At 39.2% G+C, this 12,054-nt stretch overlaps 1 protein-coding gene across 4 annotated transcripts in view; it reads left to right on the top strand.

Annotated features, from left to right (window-relative positions):
• Positions 1-12,054, top strand: part of Fhit (fragile histidine triad diadenosine triphosphatase) — a 1,532,796-nt gene that overhangs the window by 687,302 nt on the left and 833,440 nt on the right. For all 4 annotated transcript variants that reach the window (XM_021203702.1, XM_021203701.2, XM_029541579.1 and 1 more), the window contains one exon: positions 3,215-3,333. In XM_021203702.1, coding sequence (XP_021059361.1) covers positions 3,231-3,333 — 103 coding nt within the window. In that variant the 5' untranslated portion in view covers positions 3,215-3,230. The remainder of the gene's footprint in view (positions 1-3,214; positions 3,334-12,054) is intronic.

Raw genomic sequence — 12,054 nt, 5'->3', positions numbered from 1 at the left:
TTAATCATCCTTCATTCTATGCATAAATAGAGCAAGATATTATACTCCATTGTTAAAAATGTACAACTATTATCTGCTAATAGAAGTAAATAAAATATGGGACTCCCAAAAAAAAAAAAAAAAAAAAAAAAAAAAGAAAATCCTAAAATTCACGTTTGTGACCTTATGATGGAGAAATATTTGTTAAATAAGAATCATAGAGGAAAATATCAAAAGAAAATTAATGATTTTAATTATAACAAAATTAGTAGATTTTATTCCTTAGGGCAACAACAGAAAAATAAACAGATGGTAGAAGTGTAATTATCATACTGAATTTTTAGACCATTCTGTGGACTCTGGAAAAATCAGGAAATAGAAGAAGGGTAACTTTAAAAATGAGGATGAAGTATCAGTGATGAGTTAAGAAATACCATTTTTATTTATCTTTAAAATTTTACCCATGAGTACTGTATTTGCATAATCTCTATTTTTCTCTATTCCACTCTAAATTTCTCTCTTCCCTAAGCTTCATATTCTTCTTTAATTATTGTTACACACACATGTATACATGTACACTCAGATTCACATGTAAATGTTCATATAAATATAGTCTGTTAGTCCATATAATGTTGCTCTATGTATTTTGGGGATGACCACTTGGGACTGTGTAACCTGTCACTGGAAGTAATACCTGGAGCAGAACTGCCTCCCTTGTTGTTCTTCATCTAGGGGTAGGCCTTCTAACATTTCCTCCATCCATAATGATTTCATTGTTCAAACTGGTAGTGTCATTTTTCTGGTCTCTTTTAGGCACTGGAGTGAGAATGGCTTAGGTAGGGATAAGGAGAATCTATTGGATAAGCTGTGCCTGGGTTACCATTTTAACTATCAGTCATGAAAGCAGATAACGGCAAGTGATAGCAAGGACAGAGGAAAACACTGTCTTTGGATATTACCTTTAGAAGTGAAAACTGGTACACGTATCTTAGAAAAGCGGAGTGACGTTATAACCTAAAACCATATCCTAGTGGTTTGCTGTGAGAAGACATGAGCCCCCATGTATTATCTTTAGCAACACTGAGGGGATAAGACAATTAAGAAACAATTGAGAATTAAAAAATAATTCATAAAAATTAAAGTTCAATGTTTTTGAGAGCCCTCCATGTTTTGAGATATAGAAGACATGCACACAAATCTATTAAGATAAGAACTATATTAATCATGGTATAGTGAATCCCTGAGTTGGGTGGAGATAGAGTGGTTTAGAGCATAGAGGATAAAAAGAAAAACAAGAAGAAAATGAAAGACAAAGAAGACCAAAGAAGGTGCCAGTCGAGGGCTCAGAATAACAGCAGCCCATCAGAGCACATGCTTAAGTTTGTTCAATTATCCTTAAATGCAAACCCATGTCAGAGATGTTGTTCCTCGAATTGTTAGACAGTGGCTCAGACAATGGCATTAGGTGTGTTAACTCTGGTGAGGCAGCTTCACACTTGAACAGAATAGACAGTTCAGCCTTAAGAAAGAGCCTTTTGTACAGTGATCAGCTGATGGACTTGTCTTTTGTTTCACTTTTTTCTCCATGACAACTCTCAAAGCAGTGTTATGCTAGGGGACAAAGGGCACTCAAGTCGATTGCTAAGGCCTAGATTCAGGGAGTGAGAAGAGCCCTATCTATAGAATATAGTGATGCATTAACCATAGAAAACTCAAGGTAACATGGTTGGAGCTATAGGAGATGCAAACTCACATTTCTGGTAGCTTCTCAGAGAGCATACCTGCAAATCCATTTGGTTAGACAATATTGGAAGCCTTACTGACCCTTAATTTCTGTGAGTTGGTTGTAAGAATTTTAAAAAACCAGTATCTTTTTCCTTGACATGAGTCTTCCCATATGAGTCCTTAGCACCAGAATTTCAGTCAAGTTCCCATCTACTACCCTACAGGTATAAATTAATATAGGCATAGCTCTCACTGTATTAAATCATTATGCATTTATTGGTATACTTTATAGAATAGCTTTCCATTTTCTAACCTCATCCTTTATTCTGATTATTTTTCATCTTTTATCCCTGTAGTTTTTCTAGGTTGGCCACTAGCTCCTGACTGTTCACTTGACTAAGGCAAGGGTAGGGGCCTTGGTCACTTAGGAGTCATTCATGGTAGGCATCATCTAGTTGAGATTATACCTGGAGTTTGGGTGGCTTTGGTCCATCCTAGCTGCCCAGTTTCATTTCTTTCTCCTGTGTTCATTCTCTCTCACATTGCTGTGAGAAAATGTTTGTTAGAAATGACTTGCAGTAGCAAGGATTTATTTGGGTTCAAGATTTCAGAGTTCTAATTTACAGAAAATCATGGTGGTGGGAGTGAGCTGTAGATTGGTTGACAGAGATCAAAGGGAGAGAGACAGCCACTAAAAGGCAGGTGTAGCCTTCAAAGCTCAGCCCCCCCCCCCCCACTGTTCTACATTCTGCAACCAATCCCCTTCCCTTAAAATGTTGAAAACCTTGAAGCACAGCTTCACCAAGTGCTCAACTCATAAGCTCCTGGGGAGATTATATATCAACTGTAACATTTTCTTGGGTCCTCTCCCAAAAAGGAGGTGATGGGAAGATGAGCATTCATTATCTGACCTCTCTCTGGGAGAGCTGGAAACTCACCTGAAAGTGTTTTGCTCCTTCATTTTCTTTCTAATTTTGTCAATTGAATTGCAATAGTTCTCTGGGAGTGTGTGCTTTGTAATTGTAGGGGAGGTCAGACCGTGTTTGTACTTGTGTTAAATTACCATTACACAAACAAAGATAAAAACCATTTAAAAGAAGCTTTTAAGCATTAGGTTTGTAGTCATTCACAATGGCTATTTGCATATTAACAGAGATGACAAGATCAGTGGACAAAATTAAGTATTCAACAAATAAGACCTTGTAGGTTTGAGGTGGCAATCTAAAGGGCCAGAGAGACTTGGGCACGAAAGGTTGCTTTGTCATTAATGTTCCATCTTCTACGTGACAGCATTTACTTGAATCTAGGCTGCATTGTAGAGAGGTGGGAATATTCAAGGAGGACTTTCTTTGGAGTTCATCTGAGGGGCAATTAAAAGGGACCAGTTTAAATGGGACCCTCTTTCCATCCAAGAGTCTTTACTAATGGAATTTGCCTTTTTAAACGTGGCACAGGAACTTCATTGCTTTCTCTTTTGAATGCTCACTTCCTAAATTACTTCTTCTTTCAGCTTTCACTGTGAGACCATGTCGTTTAGATTTGGCCAACATCTCATCAAGCCCTCTGTGGTTTTTCTCAAAACTGAACTGTCCTTCGCCCTGGTGAATAGGAAGCCCGTTGTACCTGGTCGTATCCTTTTCTGTAAAAGAAGCATTTGAAGTCAATCGACCAAATTAAGAGTGAACCAGCCTTTAGTGTCTATCCCCAAAAGGTAAGCAAGGAATCTCCCTCCCTCCTGCTTTGGAGTGTCCAGGTAAGATGTTATTCACATTTATTTTGAATCCAGTTGGTGGCACCCGCAATATGCTTGAGCAATGTTGCAGAACTTCTAAGGAGGGTTGCTTAGCAACTGTAGCTTTGGATGGAATTCTTGGTTGACCTTTTCACTACCATAGCTGTGTAAATAAATAGGTGTTTCTAAAATTGGTCCAATGAATATCATGGGCACTTTGAATTCCTTTTATTTATTGTGAATTTTAATGGAAGGTTAGAAACAGAATGGTGACTCTGTGATGGGCAATTAAGAGATTACAGGAGAATTAGAGATGGACAGTTTCTTTGCTTAAAGGAGTTTGTTCAATTTATCCTTTCATTTTATTTTATTTTATTTTATTTGTGTGATTGGAATATAATTACATCATTGCCCTCTTCCTTTTCCTCCCCCTAAGCCCTCTCATATACCACTCCTGATTCTCTTTCAAAGTAATATCCTCATTTTTCATTAACTGTTGTTTGATGCATATATGATTATACATGTATGTACATGTGTATTTTTAAATATAATCTTCGTCTTCATTTTTCATATATTTATGTTTTCAAGGTTGATGATTTGGTATTGCATAACCAATTGGTATATCTGCTCTGGCAAAGACCATTTCTCCCATTCTCTACATCCCTTAGTTGCCTGTATTTCTCTGTGTAGGCTTAAGACTTGATGGTCTGTCTCCATTCACGTCTCTCATTTCTTGGTGTCGTCCTTGCTCAGCTCATGTTTGAGGATTCACATTGGTGAGAGTTGATGGGTGTAGCTTCTGATGCTATGAGACACAATCTAACATATTGTGCACGTTACGATCTGTGTTGGCATTTGAATTGTCATTTTCTCTTGGGATAAATTCTGGTTTCTAGACCCTTCTCCACTGTGAGTGCTGGTTGAGAACTTCCCTTCTACAAGACTCAATAGGAGTCCATTCTCCTCTACACTGGAGGTCCGAATGGGTGGGAAACTCCGGAGAGGTGCTGCGGCATGCTGAACATATACCTCCTAGCTGTATACATATGGATTTTATGGAATTGCCAAAATGTTTTTCTTTTTCTCCTTATTTTCTTATGCAAGGGGGCAACAAGGAGGTTTCATGTTTTAAGATAATAGGTATTTTCCACATTCAACCATGGTTTGGCTTTGAAGTGAAATCCTTACTATAGTCCTTAATGTATAAACATTTCAAGATATTTTTGGAGTAATATTTTTTCAGTGAAAATATTTGAAGTTCTTAAGAGTTTCATGAGTAACTTATTTCCTAGTTATGTAACCTTTGCTTTGTTGAAGGGAAAAAGGAAGATCACCCTAACAAATAAAACTATGATTCTATACTAAGCTCTCAAAGTCCTGAGCACAAACTTTACCTCATTAAAATTGGCAAAAGTATAAAAATGATGAACAGTTGATAAATTAGTAAATAATGTTCTATGAAAATTATTCTTTCTAATATTCAAATCTCTTTTTTTGCATTTTTTTTCAATGTAACATTGAGCCTTAGTGAACCCAGACTTCTTGAAATAAAAGAATCTTTTAGTTCTTCCTTTGGTTTTACTGTAAGTTTGTGGTGGTCATTTTGCCTTGGGGAATTTTTCAAGAAAAATACCTTCAGCTGTCAAAAGAATAAAGCTAAAAATGCCATTATTTTCCATGTGCTTGTTTGAATCAGCATTAACCAAACATTAATAAGAGAACTTGGGATGAGAATGAGAATTTAGGTAAATGAATTTTCATTCACTGGATCAGGAAAACATGATGTCATGCAGATATTCTGCATGTTGGATGGTTAATGGTGGAGTAGACTTGACTTTTTGAGTTCTCATCCATAACTTGATTTCTCTTTCATGGTCTTTCGAACTACTAGTTAAAGTGTGAAAGCCTTCTTCTAAGGAGCTGGCCACGGTGAATCCTGAGCAGTTGGTGAAACTAGTGCCCCAGAGTCACCATTTTGAAATTGAAACCTTATCAGTTTTCATATCTGAGAGAGAATGCAGATATGCAAGCATCATTTTGTTTAGAGGAAGCCTGCTTCTGTCCAAGGAGGACACGAAAACCAGGATGCTTTGGGAACTAGCACATTGTGTGAGACTGTTCTCATTCTCTGTTGAGAACTGTCTTGGACCTGGGCGGTGAGGATATTTCTTGGAGGAACGTGAAAATATGTACATTATTATACAAATAAGCCTTACAACCACAGCAACCCTCAACCTTCATTGAGACCCACACCCCGCTGACTCTGTTTCAGGAAACCATTTCATACTGTCCCTTACACATGGCCTAACAGGACTTGTACTCCCTCTTAGTAAAGATATCCTTGTTGTTTACAACATTCCATGTGTTCTTCCATGGGTTCATTCAACCTTTGTTGACTCAGCCCATACTCTATTCCTGGCACCATGACCTGTATCCCAAGCTGCCACAGAATGGACTCTTGCTTGTCTCTGCATAGAATCATTCCTTTCTGCCTGGAGCACTTGTTCTGAACCTATTTTCTTAACATGCCAAGTACTGCAGTAACTGAAATTAAAGGAGAAAGTGCAAACTGAGAGTAAATGCAGTGGTGTAGTTAGTGGGCGGAGGCAATGAGGGCCTGGTAACTTTACCTAGTGGTATCACTGTACTATTCCAGAGTTTCTGGTCTTGTCCTGAAACTGACTTCCCTGACCGTCCCCATCCTGTTTTATCAGTTACAATTCTGTCTTCAGTTGTGTGTTGCTTGACTGGGGAGGGGGAGTATATCCAAAGAGAAGAAATGAATTGATGGCCAATAGAAATCTTTGGTTGAGAGTTTTGTGTTTTCAGGGCAGTTTTATAGTACCTTTATGTGAAATGGAATGTCTTGCTTTCAATGGTTGTCTTATTATTTCTAGACAATGACATCCAAGCACCCTGTGGGGAGTGTGCCTCTGATGAGTGACTTGTAAGCATTCGCTTTGAGCTGTTGTCTCCACCAGCCCCCTTTCCTTATGATTTTACTCCCTGACTTAAAAGGAAATGTCTATGTGTCTATCAGTATCTGTGGGTGGACACACATGTGGACCTCAGGGAAAACTCAGGTGCCAGTCCTTATTTTCCACAATGTTTACATAAAGGTTTCTTTCTGTTTGAGAGTAGCTTCTTAGGAGGCTTCTGTCTGTACAACCCATCTCAACCGAGGAGGGCTGGAATTGAATTACACACATGTGCTACCATGTCGGGATTTTGTATGGGTTATGGGGATTCAGACTCATGTCTTCATGCTTGCTCAAAAAGTTCTTTACCCTCTGAGTCATCTTTGCATCTCCCTACTGCTGGCTTTTTGATAGCATTCAAAGTAGAAAAGGAACTGTCTGAGCAGGGACCAAAGGCAATGCTTCATTCACACCACTTGAATTCTTCCCCCCACACATTAAGCAAATAATCCCATTTTTTGCCACATAGAGTTTACTGAATAGGCTTTGGCCTCTGGTGCAACGCACTAAAAAGCATGTCAGAGTGTCTTTGATCCATTAATTTCTAAGTCCAGGAAAATGCTTTTCAAGCTTGTTTGGTGAGAGATCAGACTTGTTTTTGAAGAATTGTGCCTTCAGAATTTTGTTGAACATTTTATTCATAAGTTTCAATGCAGCTCAGCCCTTGTTCATTGCTTAAATAAATTGGTGCCATTACAGTTAGTACCTCTCCCTGCCCCTCCCCTTGTGTTATGCTTTGCCTGCCTCTCCTCTTGAGTTGAGCATGAAAAATGAATTTGAACATGAGTGGAATCCATTCGATGACTGGGGCTTTTATTGTAAATAAAATCATTCATTTGTTATGTCTTGTTGTTTTCAGCAGACAGTGTATTGATCTGTGGATTGCTATTCAGAATGGTGCAAGGAGCTTTAGCTTGCACCTCTAGCATAAGAGGGAGGCCCATGGCAGAGTTCGTGGCTGCTTTGAATGAGGTGTGTAATGGTGGAGATGAGCCTTGCTCACTGGCCATACTGTATTATACAAACCATTTGTCAACAGTTTATTGAATCAGTCATTACGTGGAACAAATTTTCCCAACCAGAAGCATCACACATGGAATGCTATCAGGACCAAACAATGTTAGGATGATGCATGGGGGACAGCATCCAAAGTGTATTTGTAAAGAATTAGAGGAGGTAACTTAAAGGACATTTCTGCTGACACATTACAAACTAAAAGTTTGCTACAAAGGGAACTGCCTCAGCCCCAGCAGATAGGAGAGAAAACCCTGACAAATGCTTTTTAAGGCGAACTTTTACCATTTCCTACGAGAAATGTTCACTTTTCTTGTTTCAGACCAGTACGATGTTTGCTCCTGAAATAAATGAAAAATAATAAAAAATAGCTCCTTTCCTTAAGTGTGGTTCCCACCCAGTAGATACTATTATATAAAAATGCCCTTTTAGTCTTTCCACAAAAATCAGAAATATTTGTCACTTCCTGAGTGGGTTTTAATCTTGTGAATTCCTTTAATTGTTCAGGAAACTACAGTTATTAGTGATCTGCTGATCTTTCATTTCTCAGCGTTGCTTCTTTTTAAACCTTCCTGTACAAATACGATGAGCGCAAGCACTATTTTAATGTCCTCATTGCTAAAGATAGAATTGTGATCTTTAAATTGCTGTGAGCGCATGTCTGCTCTGCTTTGTGTGTGCCTCTGGATATCAGCTGACTTAAATACCCGTACAGAGATCTTCGAAGAAGTTCTGCTGCTCCTTTGCCCCTAGCTGTAATGGGAAAGTTGATAGACTTATGGTCAGGTTTTCTTAAGTTGGCGGATTCTGGCATCAAACACGTGTGCTTGGTAGTATTAATCAACTAGGAGAGAATTCTACATAAAATTTCCCCTCTTCTTGGGCTGTTAAGAGTTTAGAGCCACCAGCTACTAGCATGGCACTTTTCCATGGTAAGTAGGAAAAGGACAATCTTGGCTGCCATCATGCTTCTCAGTTTACTCATACATGATTTTAGAGTCGAGAATGTTCCACAGAGGATCCTGTTAAGTCCTTTTAGGAGACAAACATTGTGTGGCAGTTATTTTTCTTATGTGTTACCCAAGAAATGACTGCATAGAAAACAAATCACCCTTGTCCCAAATGCCAGCTCAGGAGGTGATGGAGAGTTGATAATGTCAAGGGTAACTGAGGGATACCATTTAGGGTTAGCAAGCTGCATTTGTCAAGGGTGCCAGGAAAAAAAAAAAAGGAATCCCTTCTTTCCAGACTCGTCCTCTTCAAAGTTTACTTTTGGTTGTAATATTCTTTTAGTGTCTAACTGATAATGGATTGGTGACATCTGGTACCGAAGGAAGTAGGTATGTTGTATGTGTGCAAGGAAGGACTGAAGTAGAATGGAGAAATATGTGTGAACTCCTCCCAGAAAAGGTTTGTCTGCAACATGTGCGCAGTGGCCCCTGGACTTCATAGAAGGAGCTTCGGTTTCATCATGGATGTGTGTCGTGCCTCTCCTGTCCCCTTACTGGCTGGTTCCCCGTGATGTGCATGTGCAGATGCTCGCTAGGACTCACTGGCTTCCTGTTGCTTGATAATTCCATTTTACTCCTCTTTCTTTGACTGTGACTACTTCATGTCAGGATTTACCTTGTAACTGCAGCCCTGAAGCAACTGAGACAGAGGGCTGGCCTGACCCAGTTATACATATGAGGAAAAAGATTGAACTGGCTTTTCAATAACCAGGCTTTTAGTGGTACTGCACTAAAGCTCAGCACTGTACGAAGGCTATGAATCCTGTTTGCTTTTGCACAGCAGAAAGCAATACCTATACAAACAGCTGATTGTATACAACGCTGAGAGAGAAAGCGAAGGGGGTGGGGGAGCATTGGCAATGTTCTGTCTCCCACTCAAGCCAAGGGTACGTTTATAATTCAGATGCACTTTGACTGTTTTTCATGTTGACTGCTCACACGGGTATCCTGATGTGAAAAGCTGATCCCATTTCTATTTATTTCTATGTGTAGTTTTCTCAGGTAGCTTTGAACTGGCATGGTTAACAGCTGCTGAACTTGGCTCATTATATTCTATGCATATCTTTGACCCGCTTTCCATGTAAGCCATCAGATTATAAAGAACAGGAAAAGCCTGGTCGTGGTGTTGCCAGGCTTACACGTGTAAGGGAGCATAATTAGGAGTAATGAATGGAATAATACATCACTATTCATAAGAAATGTCACATAATTAACTCAAATAATGTAAAATATATTCTAATTTCCACTTGGCATGAAAAATAGATTTGTTAGAACACCGGTAGGCAGTTAATGTTTATCTCATATTTTCATACACATATCAAAACTGTTAGGTTCTACTGAGTGAATATATGTAGTTTTCTAAAACAGTCAGATGGCTTTCTTCTCGTTGAGCCTTAGTATATTCCTTATTTGTTATTTATTATATATACATAATTTGTATATGTATTCAACTGGTATAATTAGTGTAACTAATTTATATTTATTGCAAATTAATGATCTAATTTATTTACTTAGCTCTCATTTCCTTCCTCAAGCTAATTGACTGAAAAAAATAACGATAAATTTGTACAAACAGCTCTTGGGCAAAATCCTACATGGGTCTCAGCCTAAGGACTCTGGGCAGTGTTAAGTAAATGAACTAGTTTTTTAATCTGAGCCATTTTCCTAGGCTTTTTGATGCAGGCTTTGAACATATCTCAGGAGTCTTGGTTTGGGTTTGTGGACCCCAGCTTGTTCACGTTATGTGTGGCCTTAAAAAGGCAGGTTATTTCTGCAATGCAGAGAAATCTAAAGCATTCAAAGGAAGATATAAGCAGCACATACAGGCAATCTAGAAGTATGTCAGTATTTTCATAACCAAGGTGACATGCCAGGACATTCCATCTCAGAAGAAGTGTGAGGACTGTTGGCAGAAGCCACCAGAGTTTACCCTGGAATCCAGCGTGGAGCCTGCTCTTCAACATCGCTGAGTGGTGTATGGATGTGGATTTACTTATGGGTGAAGACAATAGTACTCTTTCTCCTATTCCAGAGGCCATCTTCCCACAGCTAAGGGAAGCCCTGGCTGTGTGCAGAAGGTTAATATGGAGGCAGTGGGCCACCTCCCTGCCTTCCCTTTGTATAGTAGGGTTGGATTGTATCTATAAAGCACAACTCATTATACTATCTTAGCTACAACAATATCATAAGTGGATAAACTAAGCTAATGTGTTGTGACCAGCAGTACTTTTCTGATGTCAGTGTCCTTTCTTATCCTTCATGAGCCATGAGCAGTTTAGCTGGAAAAATCGAGGCTTAAGATCATCAGTGGTTCCTAGCCATTGGAGATCATAATTTAAGCCAAGACTCTTTATTCTCATTAAACCTTTCCCACGAACCCCACTTTCCAATGTTGTCATTTTTTTTTATGTGTGCTCTGTCAGTCATTTTTCTGTTGGTGACTTTATTATTTTTATCTCAATTATCATGATGGTTGGCTGTGGAGTAACTTGACTTCCAGACGTTGTAAGGTGCACAGGCTCAGGCACAGTTGCCTGGCTGCCGCCATAATTTTCTCTGAAGTGAAATGAGAGCAGGAGGGATGGGTACATGGGGGATGCTAATTTTTCCTCTTCTCTCAGAAGGTTTTGAAATGGCTGTGGTTATCAAGACATCATTTCATCTTCAGGATTTATTTCCAGTTCAAGAGTTTTTTGGGAGCTAAGATTTATCTGTTGAATGCTAATACTTTAAAAGTCAACCATGATGTTCTCCTTTTCACCAGAGATGATTGCTTTAATAGTTGTTAAAGAAGATGTGTCAGGATAAAAATAAATCAGCAGGAATTACATTAAAATCTTCACCAAGAGCACTGCGCATGCAGAATCTAGAAAACCAGTTGGTATTTTCTGTTCCCTTTGGAAGCAAATGTCTCCCAGAGCCTTTGTATAGAACCATACTGTCAGTAATGTAATTGGTGGATGCTCAGGGGTGTGACAGACATTGAGGAAGATTTTCGGTGCAGTAACATAAGCAGCTAGCATCTAAGCAAGAGGGGTGACAAAAGTTGGAGACACATATTCCCCACTTACATGATGAATAACAGCAAAATAAGATGCAGCTCACTGAGCAGCACTCCCTGCTTCTAAACTGTGCAAGGGAGAAACTGGTGAGAGCAAAGATAAGTGGCCGTTATGGGGACTGGTGACATTCATCCCTCTTCTGCCTTGGAGAAACTATACCTGTTACACACTAGAGTCATACGTGGATGGAAGCTGCTCTGCAGGTAGAAGCTGGCATCTTGTTCCCTGGACTGATGGTTCTGGAGCTACTGGACTGTAGACTTCTGTAGCCCTCTCATAGATAGGCAATTTGCTTTCAGCCACAACCTGTTTGTTTAATGAGTTTGGGTTTATAATATTGCTTGTGTCTCTTTTGTATCTCTGTGAACAGGGAACATTTGTTGAAGGGACTTATCACAGTGGACTACTAAGCAGTAAAGAGTAGTAATCCTGGGGATTGGTAAGGGGCATGAATAAAACTTTCCCATCCTATACTAGCCTGTTGTAGCTCTTAGAGGCAGTACTCAAGTGCCTGTGTTAAGGTGTCTGCTTGTTGGTTCCTGTAAAATACAATG

The sequence above is a fragment of the Mus pahari genome, chromosome 8, assembly GCF_900095145.1.
Source record: "Mus pahari chromosome 8, PAHARI_EIJ_v1.1, whole genome shotgun sequence".
NCBI classification, from domain to species: domain Eukaryota; kingdom Metazoa; phylum Chordata; class Mammalia; order Rodentia; family Muridae; genus Mus; species Mus pahari.
Note: the sequence above shows the minus strand (reverse complement) of the source record. Positions and strands in the feature narration are given on the sequence as shown.